General features: G+C 35.6%; 1 protein-coding gene across 4 annotated transcripts in view; it reads right to left on the bottom strand.

Annotated features, from left to right (window-relative positions):
• Positions 1-783: 783 nt before the first annotated feature.
• Positions 784-20,914, bottom strand: part of UBR1 (ubiquitin protein ligase E3 component n-recognin 1) — a 73,656-nt gene continuing 53,525 nt past the window's right edge. For all 4 annotated transcript variants that reach the window (XM_064512571.1, XM_026095739.2, XM_064512570.1 and 1 more), the window contains 15 exons: positions 20,487-20,584; positions 19,711-19,804; positions 18,159-18,307; positions 15,763-15,818; positions 15,371-15,467; positions 14,359-14,426; positions 13,365-13,515; positions 12,466-12,553; positions 10,851-10,984; positions 9,637-9,745; positions 7,753-7,809; positions 7,147-7,224; positions 6,381-6,551; positions 3,987-4,088; positions 784-3,416 (listed from right to left, as the gene is read on the bottom strand). In XM_064512571.1, the coding sequence (XP_064368641.1) occupies positions 3,275-3,416; positions 3,987-4,088; positions 6,381-6,551; positions 7,147-7,224; positions 7,753-7,809; positions 9,637-9,745; positions 10,851-10,984; positions 12,466-12,553; positions 13,365-13,515; positions 14,359-14,426; positions 15,371-15,467; positions 15,763-15,818; positions 18,159-18,307; positions 19,711-19,804; positions 20,487-20,584 (1,594 nt within the window). In that variant the 3' untranslated portion in view covers positions 784-3,274. The remainder of the gene's footprint in view (positions 3,417-3,986; positions 4,089-6,380; positions 6,552-7,146; positions 7,225-7,752; positions 7,810-9,636; positions 9,746-10,850; positions 10,985-12,465; positions 12,554-13,364; positions 13,516-14,358; positions 14,427-15,370; positions 15,468-15,762; positions 15,819-18,158; positions 18,308-19,710; positions 19,805-20,486; positions 20,585-20,914) is intronic.

The following is a 20,914-nucleotide window of genomic DNA, read 5'->3' as shown; positions in this document are numbered from 1 at the left end:
TTAAAATCCTCCTCTTTATAATTTTGCACGTTACACCTTGACAATTTTACTACCCAAGAAATGATGCCATGGGTCTTTTTTTTTTTTTTTTTTAAACTTAAATTCTAATATTCTTAAGAACATTTTTGCGAGTAGATTTTAATCTACCTACCTTTACCTTCTACCTTTTCAGTATTTGTTTTTTTAAGAAGCATTTGCTCTATTAAGAATAATCCTACACCATTAACACTCATACTTCAAGCTTATGGTAACCAAAGCTAAAACAAAGCAGTGAGAAACTGATGACAGCCAGCAGTTTAAAACATGTAGAAGTTGCCCGTATATCTTGTCCCTTCTCTTTGGTAAAAGATTTCCCAGCAGTTTACTTAGCTCTGTTAAAAAAAAAAAAGTTGTTTTTTTTAGATGTGTCATATAGAACATTAAACAAGTATCACAAACTTTCACTTTCAAGAGGTTAAGTATCTGACAGACAATACAGCAGGTTCCTCTTTGAGAACCTTAAAAAAAAAATCAGAATCACTCAACTAATCAGTTTAAGGACATTTAAATATTAAGACTTCTTTTACATACAGATAGAGACACTGTGGGAATCTGCATCTTCAAAAATATCAAGACAAGTTTCGAGTGGACTATTTCTTTAAATAAGAAAAATGTGCTAACTAGTTAATGTGCTAACTTGCACTAACTAGTACAATGATGATATGAATTGCAGTGATAACTGATGTTGTTCACTAATCATTTACTAACTCTTCCCCTTTTTGATACTGACTCATAAAAGCTGAATAATCTATGAGAAGTTATTTTATTTCTCTTTTAAATATACATATACAAGATATTTTATCTCAAAAGCACAAGAACATTATACAAGTTTCAAATTTACATTTTTGCAATTAAAGATACCAGTATGTGCATTATCAAATAACTTCTTCTGTCAGCTTGGATGGAACGGAAATCAGTGGCATAAGCATCTCGCAATCACTAAATGCAGATTATACTCACAGTGAACAAAACTGCATAGTAATTTATGAAATGAAAAGAGAGATGACTACTCTAGTCAGTGGGTGATATGGGAGCCCATTTTCTAAATTAGTATGTGCAAACATACAGAGAGATGCAACTTTTCCCCTTCCTCTCCCACTCCTTCAGCTACCAAGAGATTTCTAGAGCTCTGAACAAGAGCTCATCCACTCAGACCAGCTCCTGCCTTCATATGATACAGTTCAGACTGAACACAAAAAAAAGTGATCTCGCTGCATACTTGATAATGGAATTTTTGCATCAGTGAAGTGCAAGGTAACTGGAAGTTTTTGATAAATGAATAGTTAAACATCATAGGGAAAACAGTAAGTGAACTGGTATCAACTCCACAGTTTTGGTATTGATGAGGCATAGCTTTGTTAGTCTTAATACAATGTTTTTGTAGAAGTGTGATGACCTTAGAAACTTCCACTGCCTGTGAGTTTTCATGACAACTGTTTTTCTAAATTCAGTATATGTTTCAAATACATTTCAGATAGGACTAACAGAATTAATATTTATCTTTTAAGAGTTTTATATTCAGGATTAAAATCTCAAAGAATCAAAATAAGGAGAGCTGTCTTAATTGCAAGAAACAGAATAGTAGGAAAATATACCAATGCCAACTATTTATATCGCCAGGGAAGGATTATAGCAAAAATTATAAAAAGTATTTGAAATCAGAACAACATCTGAGTCCACCTGTATTCCATTTTTCGATGAGTTATGTCTGCTGTTTGGTGCATTCATATGTACTCTAAAGATTTTAAGAAACTAGGAGAACAATTAATATATTTAAACCAAAACCACTGAGATAGATACAGCCATGAGATTCTACTCATACAGGTGGGGGGGGGGGGGGAAGAGGTGTTCACAAACATGCTCTCAGACATTAATTTGTTATATACTTTAAAAATCTCCCCTTGCAAGCCTTATTAAAATGACACAAAAATCCAAACAGCAAAGGTGCAGGGAAATTTGGAGTACTGCTAACTTCAGCTTTTCACAAAGAAACGGGATTTCCTATAAAAGTCTTTTTACCTGTCACGTTACAAGTTCCCTAATGTACTTTATGGCTGAAATTCAGAAAATAGAGCAAACCTTTAAAACTGAAGCGCAATCACCTATCAATAAGAAAGAGTCCAATCACAATGTGCTGTTTACTGATGGGCCCAGACAGACTTAGCTACCTTCCCCCCACCCTTTCTTCCTTTCTGTTCTAATTGGCACTGAAGCACTGAACATTACCCCCAAAACACAGGCAGGGCTCCAAACAACAATGACAGAGGATGAAGAGTGGAAAAGCCCTTAAACACGGGCACACAAGCTTATTTCTGATTCTAAAACCTGCTATTTCAGGGCCTTGATTTTAGTCCAGTGATAGCTTTGACAGACTTTTATTTTACTGAAGACTCTGGGTCTTCCATAACTTGCAGAGCTACACTACAACCACTTTCATGTTTGGCTCTCAGAGAAAATCTTAAGGGACAAACTGTAAAGTAGTAAAACTAATCAAAACCTAACCAGTGGTTCTAGACCTCTTAGGATGTAGAACATTAACAGAGGACAAATTAAAGTGCATTTCCGGCAATGCAACAAGCGTATGCTTTATTTTTTGCTGCAACAAGCAAGATGATAGTTTCCCCATGCACTTTCTAACCCCCTTCTTTAAAGGGTGTAAATTAATGAAAACACTTCATTAAATGCCAGGATACAGCAGAGTGCAGTTTTTTTCTGCAGAACTTAAACATCTATTGTAACTGTTGCTACAGATTACTAGAGGCCTAGCACCACTTCCACTCCAGTATTATGCCATAAATCTTGACCAATTTAAGTTTCACTAAGCCTGGGAAGACCACCCAGAAAGAAAGTACAGGAGGCTTTTCCTTAACCATACCATTTAGGTATATTCTCAAGGCAAGGAAGCGACAGAAATTTGGTATTTAGAGTGAAGGACAGGATTTGGGAAGCTGTCCTCCTCAAAGCATGTGAAACAATTACAACACCTCAAAAAAGTAAAAATACTTCTGGATCTGAATGTTCAATAAGAATTATATGGGGTTGTTCTCCTTGGGGGAGGAAGGACGAAACATACGAAATGAGATTCTCTTTCAATACATCAGTAAAACATCCAAGCTAGAGAATCAAATCATGTGACTGAGCTACAGAATCCACTTTATAGTAAATAATTTACTGCCACCCTTCTTTCCTTTCCAAAGCACTGTCCATGACATGAGATTTCACAAAAATCAGGGACTCAGAGCAGTTGCCAATTGAATCCAAAGAAGATCTGATTGGTTTCTTGGCTCCTGGCAATCTCCTCTATGATGCAGTGTTGCTGCCATAGCAGATGGAGCTTCCGGTAACGTTCCCGACATAAGTGCAGGGGATTGCCTCTTCTTCATAGGAGAATAAAAGGAGAATACTTGATAAGCATATCACAGTACCGACTTTTCCCACAATTTGCCTTCTGTTTTCTCCCCTCCTTCCCGCTTGACTCTCTATCCATGTCAGACACAAATGTTTTTAGACAAACTATTCTATTAATAGTATAGGATTAACACTCTTAGAAATAGCCAGAAAATAATAATTGTGTGAACAGCAACTACAATGAGTCTATTAAAAAAGGAAAAAAAATTAATTCTACAACATGAGAAGAGATGACTGCCATTTCTGAGATGGCATTTTGATAGTGGCAGTTGTTGTACATTTCTGATGAAAAGTATACACAAGTATTCTTCTGAAAAGTAAGAGACTTTAAGAGAATTAAAAAAGTGGATTTTTCCATTATGAATTACTCACTCATGACTGGAAAACTGTCATCAGGAATTTAAACAAGTCTACCAGGCAAAGATACATATTACAGCACTGAACACACTAGCAGGGAGGACATACAGTCTAATGAGTATAAAAAAAGACAAGGACCAAAAAGGAAGTGTAGAAAGTAAACAAGTTAAACATTCACTTACTTCAGACCTGGATCAGTTTCTCCATATTCATCCAAGTAGGGAGCAGGATATAAGCATCCCCTGGTTTTACCTTCTATGAGGACAACTTTGCATTCCCTGATTCTTTAGGGAAAAGTAGCAACATTTAAAATAAATATCACTGTCTTTCACCATCACCACAAATATAAAATATTTTTCATAAGCCACAACTTTTTGTAAACTTAAGCATGATCTACATCTATAGCACACTCAGCTAGGTCTTCAACAGTGAGCTATTGCAGAGCACCTTGTATAATTTGCAGTGGCAAACTAAATGTTAACTTACTCCATACATGATGCAAACATGGAGTGACTATCACTCTAACTTCGCAGCAAATTCCCTATATACACAATTCCCTAGAAGGGCTATTTTAATCAGATTTAGTTAAAATGGAAAAGCTCTTGTACCAATTTAAATAGTATGGATTGTCTTTAGCTTAACCCTAGACATAACAGATTTAAACTAGTGTCTCAATAGCATCTGCAAGTAGATATGCATGAATTCAAGTCAATTTTGAAGACTGATTTAAGTTAAATACGTATGGTTCTGGTTAGTATTTAAGACTTTCATAAAAAGAGGAAATAGGAAATTTTGTAACATTAGGATAGTCATAATTGGATCTTATTTCCAAAGATCATGATTGTGTTATGAAGGAATATCTAGATGTCTATTCTCCAAACTACACCGTAGGGTAAGAGAGATGAGAGTTAGGCTAGGTATCAGAAGCAATCTTCAGCTAATAGAAGCCCTGTTCCAGGCAAAGAAAACAGCATATTACCCTGTATAAAGCTCCTAATGTTATTGCAGCTGGGTGGTTTTCAGTATCACAGCCAGTTTAGGTAACCCAATGTTATCCTAAGACACACATCCACTTTGAAGACTATATTGCTCTGGTTTGTAGGGAACACATGTACAAGGGTAGATGGAGACAACTGAACAGTAGACCCATCTTCCTTCCAAGGCATGAGCCAGCTCCAGTTCCAAATCAAGTATCCCATGAGTGTAATTTGCCTCAGCTAGCAATTCCAGATGCTATGCAGAACTTAGGTGTACTTGGGAAAGCAGAGCCATGGCTGCGAGCTCTTATGTCAGGCTTGGGTGGGTAGCTGCTTCATTACTCTGCCTGACCATGTTTTTCTTGCCATAGTCACCTGCTTCATTACTCTGCCTGGCCATGTTTTTCTTGCCATAGTCACCTCTGTGCCAATCTTGACTAGCTGTGAAGAATCACTTGCACAGGAAACACAGTAAACTGTTCAACTCATTAACCAGCAATTTTTAAGCACATATGCCTCTCCATGCACAGCTGTATGCATATGCAAGCTTATACCTGATAAGTATGGAAGGAGGAAAAACAAAAGTCAATTTACAGTAACTAGGTCTTTCAATGCATTATGCAGGACAGTACTCTCTGGAGGTACCTAAGTGTGTTGTTTGTGCTGACTCAGAATTCTCTGAATTGCTATTTCTCTTGAGGTTGCTTAAGTTGTATAAAGGAAGAAAAGTCACAGGTGCTTTGCCACTTAAATCTCACTCGAAAGAGTCAGAGTAGCTTTGACAAACATGATTGCTGAACAAATTCCCATCCTGGAATACTGAGCCTGAATATACAGTGTTATTTATACTAACACAGACTCAAAGAATTGGCACAGACTATAGTTATGTCTGGTATTGGATTCCATAGCAAATAAAATCTTCTAAATCTAAATGTCAAAGTTTCATATAAGTAAGTGGGTTTTCATTAAACCTCATTATTGAAAATGTTACAATAATCCTCTAATACAATAATCCACAGATACTCGATTTTTTTCTTTTTTTTAAATTCCATGAAAAAAGTTAATCCTATGCTAAAGTAGAAATTGAACCACTTTGTGAACCAAGAACAAACGACTAGAAAAAAATGATTTTTTCTTTCACATTCTTAAGTAATACAAAAGAAAAATGTATTAAAAAATAGAGTTATTAGTCATGTGAGATAATTATTAGATACTAACTCACACAGAAGTTCACTTGAAAATCCCAGTGTAAGGGAATGCAATGTGTAATTTCCATAAACTATTTGGAAGATTCCAGGCAGAAGCAAAACCGCACAGCAGAGATCAGTTGCATTACCTGAAAACAGGCTCAGACTTTTGCTACTCTGTAAAGTCTCTACAAAGCATGTAATAAGAAATGATTCAGTATCTGCAGACTACAATGCAACTCCCACAAACTTAACCTTTTGGTTGAACTATGGTTTAGGTCAAAGCAATGGCTCTTTTATTTCAGATGCTAGGAGATGGAAATGCTTTGATAATGTGGGTTTTGACCTTCAAAATGTTTTTGGCCTATTTCCCTTTACCCATTAATACATTAAGTTTTGGCTAGCTACTTACTTGAGAAACATACAGACTCCGGCTCCGCATTGAAGAGCATGAGAAGTACAGGCTCCCAACTCCTCCCCATTCACTAATTCCTGACAGCAAGTATTCTGGGAACACAACATAGCACCACAGAATAAACACAATACTGGATGTTTCTGTTCATCATCAGAAGACCGTGGGCATCTGGAAGAAGTGTAACCAGAATGTTATTGCTGGAATTAAATATTAAAAATATGTTAACTATGTATAAAATTTAAAAAAAAGTACTTCGCGACAACCATGTTTCACATATTTGCCTCCTCTGGTTACATTTTTGCATTGCTTTAAATACATCATCTGCAAGAAATCTGCTTTGAGCAGGAGATTGCACTAGATGACCTACTGAAGTCCATTCCAACCTGCATTTTCCTATGATTCACTCTTCCTAGCAAAAAACAGCGCCAACCCTTTGGGCTTGCTGTGTCCAGTGGCAAAAATAATTGTCAGGCTTATGACTAATCACGCTTATGACCACATTGCATTCCTAAAAATGGCCAGCAAGTTAAGCTATAATAATTCTATATGATATTTGATCAAACACAAGTGACTTTATTTAGCAAGCTGTTGTATTTTGGACTTCAAACAAACATCTGCTAGTATTGGCCAGTATAAACATTACAGTGCCTTCACTTGACTGCAAAATCATTTCTGTAATACAGTTTTAACATCAGTTACAGTAACTGCAAGAACACAAAAAGACAAAACACATAGCAAAACAACTAAACATACCACTTCTTACCTAAACTGAGATGCTTGGTTCAGAAGGCAGCTATAGTCTTCAGGAAGCTCTATTAAACTATTTCTCTTCCTAGGATACCTATGTAAGTAAAGAAAAACTATTAAAGATCACAGGAGAAGAAAAAAAGAAAACACACACACACACACACACACAGAGCTATAAACCACTATCTTGCTAAGCTTTTTGTCCTTTCTGCAAACTTTTGCAGTTCCAGAACAGTTCTTCAGTCCTGGAAGCCCAAGTAAGAAGGCACAGGATAAACCACGTGGAAGCCACTTCAGCATTTCTGTATTCCAACGAAAGTAATGAAGCGATGTCTCATAGGCAACATAGGCATATGAAGACATTTCACTTTTCAGTTAGTTTTTGTTTTTTCTAGAGTAAGCTATACAATTTTAGAAACAGAATATTATAGGTCCTCAGTGAGGAGTCACCAAGTGAGGGGCTATATAAAGAAAAGTGAATTTTTGGTAGTACAGCAAGAGCAAGAAAAAAGCACCAACTTTCCCTCAATTGAACCATCAAGAACGTCATTCTTTCAACAGGTCTAAGTCATGAACAGTGGAGAAAAACAAACGAATCCCCCCCCACACACAACCCACTAACCTTATTGCAATGCTTTCCCCTTTCAAACAACTTAGGACCACCGGGTCAGCACACCACCTATTTCAAACAAATATTTGCAGAAGATTTTGTTTGATAATAATAGACATTCAGTACAACTAAAATAAAACTAAAAAGCAATAAGCAAACACAGAGTGTAGACAAAGTTGATTGATAGTTCTAGCTAAAACTCTACAAGGAATAATAGCTACTCTTTAAAGTTTTACTTCAGGAAAAGAAAATTTGAAGTTTATACACAAGAAAAAAACCTCCCTGAAAAAAACCCACCATCCTTAAAATTTTCAATATTTCTTTATCTGTGAAAACAACCAGAGGTAAAAATGCAAGCACTGTTCAGACATACTGAAGTTATCAAAGTAAAAGTGGGTTATAATACACAGCTCCTCTTGGAAAATATCCACTGAAAGCTGCAATTTAAGATGATATCATGTGTTCTACTAGAAAAATATTACATTTATTTAATAACTGTCATGCAGTGACTATTTTACAACACATTATTGCAAGTAATTATAATATTTTTGTTCATAATGGCCAAACATATCCACTAAAACAATTGTAGATATTGGCAAGTTACTAAACAGAGGAATCAAATAACTGTGCTAACATTTAAGATACCTTTCAGATTATTTCTACAAAGCAGGAGAAAAGAGAAAGAAATGTAACAACAGAAGGTCAATCTAATAAGCTTCATCTAACATGCTTCTCAACAACCATCAAATTTAGTCTTCTGAAATAAGATGCTTTCCAGAAACATATGGAAACTCATGTGATGATCTGCCAACAGTTACTATTACATAAAATATGCAGTCTCTCACTTGAAATCTCTATTTTTGGATGGGAGTACTATGATAGATTTAGTATATTTTGTGTTCACAAGCACCTATCCTCTGCATTCTCTTAAAAGCACTGTGATCTCTTCGAACAAACATGTAGGAACATATAAGACAAACTTATTTAACATGGACTGTTTTTCAAGTAAATTATTAATTTTTTAGTAATTATATGTGCCACAAATGTAATTAGTTATAGTAAAATTATATGTAGGGGACTGTTTAAGTCAGTTATATGGATTGTAAGTTGTGGTCAACAGCTCAAAATGTCTCCTAAACTGAAGGAAGCTAGAGAATAAAACAGAACAGAGGCAAAAACCATAAAAAGCTCAGGTTAGCCAGAAAATTCTGTCAAGAACCAGGAGTAATAACCAATACAAGGAAGTGCTCAAGATGTCACATTAAAGACATGCAGGTATTCTCCAAGACAATAAAACAGGATTCTTCTAGGGTTAAGGGTCGGGGGCAGGGAGGGGAGTGTTTGCCTATTTATTTTTACTTCCGCTTTGAATGGATAATTTTACCAATTACTTCTTTACTGTTAGTCTGCAAGACACGTAATACTCAAATTGCACCTTTTAACCATTAATCTGACTTCTGCATTAATTATTCTTTTAGAAATCCGGAGTAGAAACAGCACAAACCCTGACCAGCAGGCTGTACAGTCTGCCATATTCTCATGGTATAGCACACGTAATCAGCAATTTTGCTGTAGAGAGATTAAAAATAGGCCAATGAACAGCAAATGGCATACCGTGCAAGCAAAGGTTTATGATAACTTCTCTCTATGTAGGCTGATTCCACACAGGTCTGCTAGCCCTAGTTCCCTTAAACTAGTTGTTTAATGTTTAAATTACTAAGATACATAGAGCACTTTAAAAACAAAAAGGATTCAGTATACACTATGCACATAAAACCAGCACTTACAAATCTAGCATGAATTTAGGCAGAGCTCAGTCATTGATTAATGAATTTGATCCACAATTCCTACAGAGCCATCACAACACAAAAATGTGGCCTCATTCTTTGCCCATACCTCTGAAGCAGTGGATTTACAGTGTCCCAATATTCCTGGAAGAGCAGGAACAGATTGGTGGGCAGAGAGAGGTAACTACAAAGAGCCTTGAATTGTCCTTCTTCAGAAACTGCAAAAGAAAAAGAAAACATGAGCAACTGTTAAAGCGTTTCAGTACTGCTGAATGATTCACTCAAATCTAGAATTCTCCTGATCTCCACTGAATAATATACATCTTAAAGCTTGAGCATAGCTCTTCCGCTGGTGCAACTGGACATAACTCTGTTGACTTAACCAGAGCTATGACAATTTGCATTAGTTGAGCATCGGCTTTAGGTTTAATAGATTGACATATTATACTATTAAATAATTTTCAAGTCATTTGTAAGTCACTGCAAAAACAGAATTCCTTGCTTAAATTCCATTTTACTGCACAATATGCAGCACATTCACTAGTGCAGCAGATTCTGTTCCCCTTCTTATCACATTCTAGGTTTTCACTGCACTTTTGGCCAGTTATGATATTCCATTTTGCTATAATCAAGTCACTGTTAACATACTACATAAAGTTGGGCTAGATTAATCGCTTGTTAGGTGATCATTTATTGACTCATAGGAGCTGCAGAAAATGGCAGTGCTGATTCACCAGGGAGACTCCTTCCTGTGGAATCAGAGCTCCAGACTGATGTTAAGCACAATAGCATAGTGCAAAGTACAGAGATTTTGACTTGTATATCCTAATCAAATCCAAACTTGGCTCATAAAAATAAATTTAAGATACTACATTTTGTCTCAATCCTTTATAGAAATTTTGGTCCTCCTTTTCAAACAGTTGATGATGCTGTGCTTCACAGCATTTTGATAGGGAATAAAGTACTTATTTTGTTTTTACTAGGATCCTTCATGAGGAGGTGTAAGTTTTAATTTATTTTATATATATATATATATACACACACACACACACACTCTATACATTATTTACACATACATATTATACATTATATACACACACATATATAAAAAATAAATATAGTTCAGGCTCTCTCTGAAGTGATGTAATCTAACCCAACTTCTCATTCCCACCCTCTCCTATACAAATTATTACTTCCTTTCTTTCCGAAGTCTGTCTTTAATGTATTAACTAATGTTAAGTTATTGTGAATATTTAAACACTCCCTTCTTCACAAGGAAACAGTAAACAATTTCAATACATATTGTCACATCCTCATATTTACCTTGTAGCAGCTCCTCAGGTGGAGACACTCCCAGCAAATAATGAAAAAATAAAGCAGCACAACGAAGGTAAGGCATGATGCCTTTTTTAACACAATCCCACACAAGCCAGCCTGGAATATCCTGGCTAAAGCAACTGCAATACACAGATAAGAAACATCTGCAGTAGTTCACAGCAGAAATCCTTCCAGTACTTTGACATTTTGGCTAGCACTGATTGAATAGTGGCTGAGAGAGAGCAACACTGTTATGTATCCCAAACTTTGAGAAACACAACCACCAGCACCTAATTTCTGATTTTCGCTTTCCCTAAGGAAAAAGTATTGAGTTTACTTAGAACACTTATATTAAGCATATTCGTATTGTTCATAGTGTCTCAACAAATATTTTTTCAGAATTAAAAAAAAAAAAAAAAGAAAAGAAAAACAAAACAGCCACCCATCTCCAGGTGACTCAAGATAGCCCAATTTCGACCATACAATACAATATCACACATACAACACTTGATTCTTGCACCGTTTTCTTTTTATTACAGAAAGCTGGCAAGTTCTTCAGTTATTCTTGCAGTGTGCGTGCTATGAGCTTTTAGCCTGAATTTCTTAGTACATTTAGCTTATGTACAGCATCCTTGTTGTCTAAAAATTTTAAACACAGTTACACTTCACATTTAGATAGTGTTGAACAGGACTTGTTGAAACCATAAAGCTTTGTTATAACATTTTAGAACACTACAAGATTATTTTTCAGCTTGTGCTGTCTAAACACAGACAGACCAAGGGAGTTAAAAGACGACAATGCATACGCAGAAACTACAATATTCAAAGTTTTGAATCTGAGCTGCCTAAAATTTTGGCATTTAATTCTGTACTTAGGCATCTCAGTAAAGTGACCTGATTTTCCAAAATGCACAACAACTATGATTTTAAACTCAAGCCTCAGAAAAAATACTATTATTTAAATGCCAAGTTTTAAACATTTAGAAATTTAGTTTTAGAAATTTTAGACATGTGGACACTGTTGGCAATCCTAGAAAAATATATCTTTGCAACTAGCATTGGTGAAGGTAAATCAAAACAGAATTTATAGAGAACATATCCATATTAACGAGCTTATTTCTCCTGCAAAAGGCATCCCAAGCAGATAGTGAAGCAGTGAAGAGCTTGTAGCTCTACCTATCACAAGAAAATCTGAAAAGGGCACAAATGCTCAAAAACAAATAAAGAACTGTGGCTTTTTAGTTTTACACTTTCTAGTAGAATTATTTCTTTCTTTTTTTTTTCCTCTCCAGATCTCTCAGTTGTAGATGCAAGCAAAAAAAAAATAAATAAAATAAAATAAAAAAAAATCAAGGCACAAGAAAATAACCTCCCACTCTCTACTTCTCTACCTTACTGTGGCAGCTGCATTTCTCTCCAAAATAGGTATAGGTATTTTTTCATCATTATGGTAATAATTTACTCTTGTTTACAAAAAATAGCCATTTTAACTAAGGCGTTGTGCTAACTCCCTATATAAAATGTATAGGGTCTTTTTTCTTCTTTTCTGTTGTTCAGGTCAGTCCCAGTGGACTGCCATATTTCTAGGAAAACACAATGCTATAACTGAACAGTTACTTACCCACTGGTGTACCGGCAAACTTCTTTACAGAAAGACTGTGCAGAGCATGCCTCCTCACTGTTATCATGTGATCGAGCAGTAGGGGATTCTGTGCACACAAGAAATAAACCCCAGTGTAAATGCACTCCATTTGTAATGCAGTTCTCTCTTTTTAGATACAGGGTTTTTTTTTAAACTGTTACAGAAATGTTTCCACTTCATTTTGCTGAATTCCTTTTCTAACCTAACAAAAGAACCACCATGATTATTGCTTCACTGCTCATCCTCACATAAAAACTGCTTCCTTCTCTTAGTTTTTTGATGTTATTGTCCTATAAGGATTAAGCTACAGGCAATTCATTTCTTTTTCTGTCATGCTTAAGAAAAAGGAGAGTAGTGTCTGGGAAGTCTAAGTTACTGACAGCTTTGATAGCCAGCAGTATAAAATCCAGAGTAGAGTAAATTTCTTCCCTATCAGTTTATAGGATTCCATATTTCAGCTCTATGTATTTACTACGTTCAAGGGTTAAAAAAAAAGCAGATTTTCCAAATCCCTCCTAACTCAGTGTTCGGCTGAGTGCTGCTGCTGGGCAGCTCTTTGCGTCTTCTGCAAGGAGTGAAGAGTTTAGAAGGTTACTGATCTGGAATGACTGATTTGATCAAGTACTGATATATCAATAACTATTTTGTTTTCTTAGACTAAACACAATAAATGACACAATAAAAGGCTATCGAAAATGGTGTAGTGCTACTTTATTTTTTATGAGGAAACATTTACTTCTACCTAACACTAAGTGCTATTTATTATGAGGAAGTTTATATCTGTAAAACACTTGCAGTTTTCTAATAAAAACATCCATCTACTAGGTTTAGAAACTGGGTAAAAATGCCAGAATAATCCAACCCAAATACACCCCTACCTGTTGCTGAGGAGAGAACAATTTGTGTTATGTGTGCCAACGTAGTCAGATGGAAGAGGTAGAGGTGGTTATAAGCTGAACTAATTGATGAAGGTTGCAAGTCTACAGTGTCCTCCCAATATAAAGATGGAAATGATAAAACAACTCCCACCTACAGTGAAAGAGTAAATATTGAAGTATCAAAAATTCAGTAGCAGTTAGAGGGGTAATCATCATTGTAACTTACTTTCTCACTATACATTTAAATTTCATTTCTGCAATCAATTTAAATTCACTTATCCTTCTAGTTTTAGTTTACAGAGTATAGCAAAAGAACATTGAAAAATATTAATTATGTGCATCCCAATACCATATAGGAACCCCAGACATGGTTATGCATTTCATTGTACTTGCTAGTATATGGATGTACCAAAAGGGTTGGTCTATTTCCTAGAAAGCTTAATTTCTCATACATGACATAAGACAGCAGCACATTGAATGAAAGCAAGAAGGGAGACCAAGCCATAATTAGAAAGCCAACTAGGGCAAAACATGTTTTGGTTTTTTTTAAAGGAAGAAGCAGCAAATACTGATCTGTGTTAAGAACAGAAAGAAAAGAAGCAGAGGTTAAGAGGAGGAGAAAAGGAGGTAATGAGAGTGAACATGAGGAAATCTGAAGGTATGAGACTCTGATCAAGACAAAGAGAAAATGAGGGTAAAACAAGGTGAGTGGGGATATTTCTCAATGTTTTGTAGAGGCTTGATAGCAATGGAGGTCGTAAAATGTGACTGGGATTGCAAGCATGAAATTTAGTAAGAGTGAAAAAGCAAAGACTCGAAAGCTAGAAAAACAGCAGAACTAGAAGTAAATGCTCCTATGTAGTAGGAGCTCAGCCTCATCATTTGATTCATGCAAGTGAATATATAATGCAGAATTATCTACAGGGGAATCTACACAAAAATGCATGCTATTAAAAAGGCGTATTAAAATGAAAAGTAAAATGAATCTGCTTACCAAAACGTGGAACATATCTACTTCTAAAAGGGATGGAGTGTCTTCAACTTTAAAGTTTGGTAGAAGAACTACAAAATAAACATATTAATTATATTTTTGATACAGATTTTCTTCTTTCAGATTGAAGTACAATGTCAGAATTTGATGGCAGAGCTTCTATCGCTTCTGTCTCTTCAACCAAACCATCTAAGCACTCTGAACTGAGTAAATATCTAGCTATTTAATTAACTGTTTATTTGATAGTGCATCTATTTAGCTATTTGCACATGCCCACACAGCTCACAATTTTAATGACTGTATCTTTAATAATTCTGAGTTAAGACCTTCAATATATTTCTCTAGCTATAATAAAGCACACAGGGTGAGTTCCACAAACATACTTAGGCACTGCAACATCAGACGCTTTGCTGTCTAGCAGAATTCACATGTGTAAGTATCCCACCTAACACAAAATCAAAGAATGGGATTCACAGAAGCTACCATGCTAAGCTAGCCAGTAAGAAACAGACACATGGACAAACATTAGTTCGTCATGTCCAGGTGACAACCCTTTTCTGCCTGAGACCCATATATCTTAAATTAGACTGCAAGACATTTCTGAAAAGATGAAAAAGACGAATTCTCACAATTAAGAGAGAAGAACGCCCAATTGGGGCTCTCGGCATGGCTTAAACATCTACCTGTTCAGCACTCAGAATGTGAGCAATTCTGAACATTGACAGAAATAGATTTTTAGCCATTTGGAAGCATTCCTGGTTTGAGTACCTCCCTGCCTAGGCAATCTGGGAAAGAAGATTTTTGGGGACTTCGGTGATTAAGTACTTTTGTTGACCTAGCCTTAAATGACTTGAGCTCAAACAATACTCTATGATGTAAGGGAACTGACCAGAAGCCACAAAAATTGAAGTTAGCATTATTGTCAGTAGTCTATCTTTCCTTCTATGCAGTATTAATAGCGTGCATTAGTTTGCAATAACTTCTGCAGTATGAAGGAAAACATAGAATACGATACCTCCTAGAAGACGAATCAGATGTTTCTGAATCAGGACCTGTGGTGATGTAGTTCGCTGAGCAGCTGCAAACTGCACTAATGCTTTAAGGCCACTGTGCTAGAGCACAAGAGAAGATGGTTGGACAGAAAAAAGGGAAAGATATAATAGTGAAATAAAGCCATCAATATATATCCACTCCTAAGAGTGGAAAACATACAGATAAATGAATTAAATATGAATCTCCATGTATAAGCAGATACACACTTTCCAGAATGCTCTATGTGACCAATCTAAACGAAATATTTTCAGAGACCTTCCTGAATAGAAGATATTCTTAATGCCAGCAGTTTCAGTGTGTGTGTGAGAGTGAGAGAGTGTATTTTTAATGTATTGCATAGATGATTGCCCATACCTGTCTATTTTGTAGAGATCCAAATAAAGGCTTGCCCTCTGTTTCCAAGAGGTTTTCTTAAAATTAAACAAAGAAAAATTAAGTTGCATTGTTCTATAGAACAAAGATAAAATTAGTTTGATTTTCACACATACATGTATTCCAAGATTAACCCAGTATATAAATATCCTTCTTTCGAAAGACCAGTTTTGCTCTGACAAGAGACTTCATAGAATTCTCTTGAAAAATCCAACTTAATCAGCACTGAATAATTCTCAGATATACAGTTATAAGAGGCTTTCAAAAAACACTTGGTTTTCAGAACTTGCTAAATTAGGATTTAAAAGAACACGCTATTTTGTATTAACGGTGATAAAGAGTTCTGAGGATTTAGCTGTATTTTCAGTTACTCATATACAATGCTCGAAAACCTCAAGGTATGTTCACAGGGATACTAACACAGCCATCCTGTGTTCAACAGATTTGCCCTGGTGCATTTGACTGTAGTTTAATAAAACTCTTTTGAAAACAAGATTCCCAAGTTAGAATAGAATTTACTTTCCCTCAAGTGCATTGGTTCTGAAGGGGTAATAAAGAGAAAATAAACTAAGAAAAATAAGAAACCAAATTCAATTCACTGAGTAAAAAGGTATCTATTCAAAGGCTTTTGTGTTTTAGTCACTAGTTTAGTAGACGAACTAATGCACTTCAAGATCTTGGACTTTTTACCATCTGTAAGGGAAAATGAAAGTGCTTTAACTTAGCATTTCCATACATCAGTTTAATATGCAACATATAGCGTTGTTGAGGAAACATGGCAAAAATGTATTTGTATTGGTAAATATCTGGCTTTAGGCAACAAAACCCACAGCAAGCAATTCATATCCTTTGGGTCAGGGATGCTTTGAACCTCCTCTAGTGACTTCACTAACGCTGGTAGTCGAAGCTCCTTGTGTAGGCAGCTAAGCTACATGCCCAAAGTTATACGGTTTTAACAATATACCCTATGACTAGACGACTACCGGCATGCTAGAAGCTAGGTAGGCAGTTTTGCTTTACAATTTCACAGAAGCCTACTCTATTTCTAAACAAAAATTAATCCAAGGAAGTTTTACATCCTAGGATAGATCAGACTATCACAGTGATCCCTTTGGTTTTATAATCTGTGCCCAGCAAGGCATCTGAATTTTCTACTTCTGCCATATGCCTTTAGTATCACAACTGTGATAACAGCTACTGCATTTATACCTTCGCTGATAATGAACTCATCCCTGACAACCACCAAGTTTTTTTTTTTTCTCTAGAGATCAAATGAAAACAATCTGCAAAGTATTAAAGGCATTAATGTTAATGCAGCTGCCTGGCTTCCAGTTTTTTCATTTGAAAACTATGATAAAACCCAACATTAAAAAATGCAGGCAGTTTTCATGAATATTATTGCTTTATCAGAATATTCCCAATCCTCCCATAAGCCTTTTGAACTCTTATCACTCCAGTTGGATCAAGTCCACTATGGATTTAGGATAGACTATATTTGCTCCTCAACAGCTTTATCAAGAAAATAATGGCATACTTGGCAAATCGTATTTACGGAGATTTACAGTTATAACCTCAATTCCTCTAGCTTGTGTTTCAGACTCTCTCTCCCTGCCTGGAAGCCACTACTGACTTATTTACAGCTACTTACTTACACTCTAATTTGTGTATACAGTATGCAGATGAAACAAGATCGAATGTTAAACAGGTACATTAGTCAGAAAATGCAATCATTTTTATGGTAATAGATTCTTTTGCCTTCAAAAAGCAATTAATGCCAGAGAAACCTGATTTTTCCTTCTACCAGGTACCTGCTCAGCAACTTTCATAGACAAAAGACCACTTTCTTATCGAACTTCTATGAAAATTCTTCAAGGACACAAACAAACAAGCAAACAAAAAACAAATGCTATCATGTAGCTCATTCAAAGAGGATGTTTAAAGATACTAAAATATTAGGCAATCATCATGGAACTTTTTTTGAGGAAAACCTGAGAGAAGAAGCGCCATTTCATAATTATTAGATACTTGCCAGTGTAGGATATGCATACAGGTAAGTGATCCTGGGCAGCCTGAATATATTCAAATACTCTTGATGTTACAATTAGTAACATGCAACATGATCACTCTCTGCTTTCACATATTACACTAAGTGTTGGCTTTCCAAACATTAATGATGTTTTTTATAAACCTATTTATATAGGAGTATATATCATAATATCATTATTATATATTGTATTTTATATATGTATTATGATAGTATTGTTCATTATTAGAATATGTTTAATTATTCCTTATATAGATTTATTATTATTATTCACATAAAAGTATACAATTGGACAACTCTCCATCAGAGGTAGTAAACCCAAATTATGTTTTACCTATGCACTGGATGGTAAAAGCACATGTGCTCCAAGTCATCATAGGAATCCGGTAATCAGCTTCATTTGGAGCAACTTTTAGCCCAACTCTATAAATGGTGGTGGCAAAGAGAATAAGCATCTCCTTGATACTGCTTGAGTACTTTATTCTGCAGAAGTAAGCCAAGATAATTTCAGCTTGTGAATCATTAATAGTGCTTATTACTTATAGGTCAATCAATAACTAACAAAGTCAAGGCAATTTATGAAAGAATTCTTGAATACAAAGACCTTCTGTCTCTACAGAGGAGAAAAAAAATGAATACACCTGAAAAGTCAGTAGTAAACAAGTACCTTGGTAGGGCAGACTCTGCAAATAAATGTTGCAGAATGCAGAGAATGAGCGCCACCAGGCTGGAACCAGCTTGGGAGAATGAAGGAGTTTACTTCTGTACAGTACATTATAATCCAAATTCAAAAAACTCAAATATTTAAAACAAAGTAAAATGGAGGTGTGGGGGGGAAGAACTAGCACTGTGAATAAGAAAGTGTAATTGTAAGTGCTGCAGGGAAAATATGTTCCCTCTCTCCCATCTCATAAGACTAAAAATGGAAAGTACGAAATTTCAAATGTGTTTTAAAACACATTTTTATAGCATCAAGCTCCTTTAAGCTGATTTTGGGTTAGTTTATATAAATGCACTTATAACTGGAAAAGTACCTAGGCAAAAACCCATACAGTATTATTTAACGGCTTGTTTGGGTTTTTTCAGAATCATATATTGGGAACTTGGTAATAGAGATTCATGACATTCATATTCATTCTCCATATATCTGCAGCCAAAACAATTATATCACAAAGTTCTGGATTTTAGCCAGGCTCATACTGAAACACTAAAACGCTTAAGTGCAAACCACAGAATCTTCTCCCTGGAGATAAGTTATCAAAACAGAACTTAATTCAGCTTTTTGACAAAGACTTTCTTTTACAATAGCAGGCATGCATAAATACTTTGCGTATCTATGATGGTTAGTCAGAAGTAATAGTAGCAACAATAGATGAAGTACTTATAGCAGGACCTAGGATGACAAAAGACAGCAAAGTACACTTCAGAACTATCTATCCATTTACTCTGTCTTAATAGCAGAGAGTTTCTGCCTGCTGGAATAAAAAATAGACAATATAGCCCTATTCCTCCAAGTAATCTATATCAAACAATTGCATCTAAAAACAAGTGAAAACTGTCTCCGAAACAGAGATATAGTAGGAAAATTAAGGCAGACAGAAGTTAAATCACTCATCCAATGGCACATGAAGTGATTTGAAAAACTGGAATTACAAATTTGAAGATTCCAGTCTCCCAGTTTTGCACTAAGAACATAAGAACTGCCACACTGGATTTGACCAAAATGTCCACCTAGCTCTGATGTTCAATGAATGCTTATGAAAAAGTCTAAGGAAGCCCACATTCAGATCAAACAGACCAAATGTCTTTCTTTTAGTAAAATCTTGAAACAGACTATTTTAGGGAAGAGTTAACACCATACAGAAAGCACTTCTAGTAACACTTACGAGGGCTGAACTCCAAAACTAAGGATGGAATGGAATTCCAGAGCAGAGTTCCCCACTCCTTTGTTGATGAAAGCTGGAGCATTTTGTTTCTCTCCTTCCAGAAAAAGGAATCAGAATCACATTAAAACGCAAAGAAGTTGTTACACTTTTTACAGGAGTGTAACAGAAGTGAGACTTTTTATTTTAAAATGGTTTGGAAATAATTGTAAAACAGACCTCACCAGCTAGACTGTCTTCTAATCCTCCTCCCTAAGTAGCATTTTTTTTCTATTCTCAGAGATGTGAGAATTAAAAGTAGTGCTTGGCTGGTGAGGAGAATGTGACATAAACAGCAAAAAGCTTTCCTGTGCTTTAAGAGTGCAAGAAATATGATGATTTTCAGTAACGGTGCTTAGTTGTTTTCTAAAATGCTCATATGTATTTATTTTGGCTGTTTTAATTTAAACCTGCCTCTTCTTTACTACATAATAGTCAACACAGAAGTTTCATTAACTCTTTACGTTAGTTGGCTGCTATCTTCTCCCAGTGCACATAATTCTCTTCCGCAGGGAAGGAGGAAAAAAGTGAACAGAGACCTGAAAATAGGAGAGGGTGCCATGAAATCAAGACATGAGCTCAGGAAGGGCCATGACTTTATCCCTGAAAACTGGCACCACATTTTCCAGACTGTCTTGATAGATAGCAAATTACATCCTTTATTTGAAATTTTCTATTGATATTAGTTGAAAAATATATTAGAGATCCCACAGAAAAGCTCCAAAGTGAAGACAACAAACCTTTAGCATTTTTCATGCTGTAGCCAGATATCCTGACTATAACAATCTCCAGCCACCTAGCCAGGGACAGAATTTGAGCTACTGCCTCTGCATCCTCACTGAGAACAGAAATGAAAAGCAGCTGTTACTTCAACAGTCAAAGCACCACCTTATGTTAAAAACCATAGGGCAACATTTATGAAAACACTTATTAACGCAGTACTGGCATAGTTTTTCAGGCCTTGTAAGTTTTGAGAAAAAAATCTGTACAAATTGAAAAGTTATGCTAAGAACTCAAAGTAATTTCTCATTTAATACATACTCCAAAAGATAGTCAGTCTAGAAATGCATTACAGAAAAAGATTTTGGTAACCAAAAGAAATGCATTTGTGTGAACAGTCAATAAGGATATAAGTAGTCCTTTATTCAGGTTAGGAAAGTCAGCTCAA

The sequence above is a fragment of the Dromaius novaehollandiae genome, chromosome 5 (assembly GCF_036370855.1).
Source record: "Dromaius novaehollandiae isolate bDroNov1 chromosome 5, bDroNov1.hap1, whole genome shotgun sequence".
Classification (NCBI taxonomy): Eukaryota; Metazoa; Chordata; class Aves; order Casuariiformes; family Dromaiidae; genus Dromaius; species Dromaius novaehollandiae.
The sequence above is the reverse complement of the archived record's forward strand: the minus strand, read 5'-3'. Positions and strand labels throughout refer to the sequence as shown.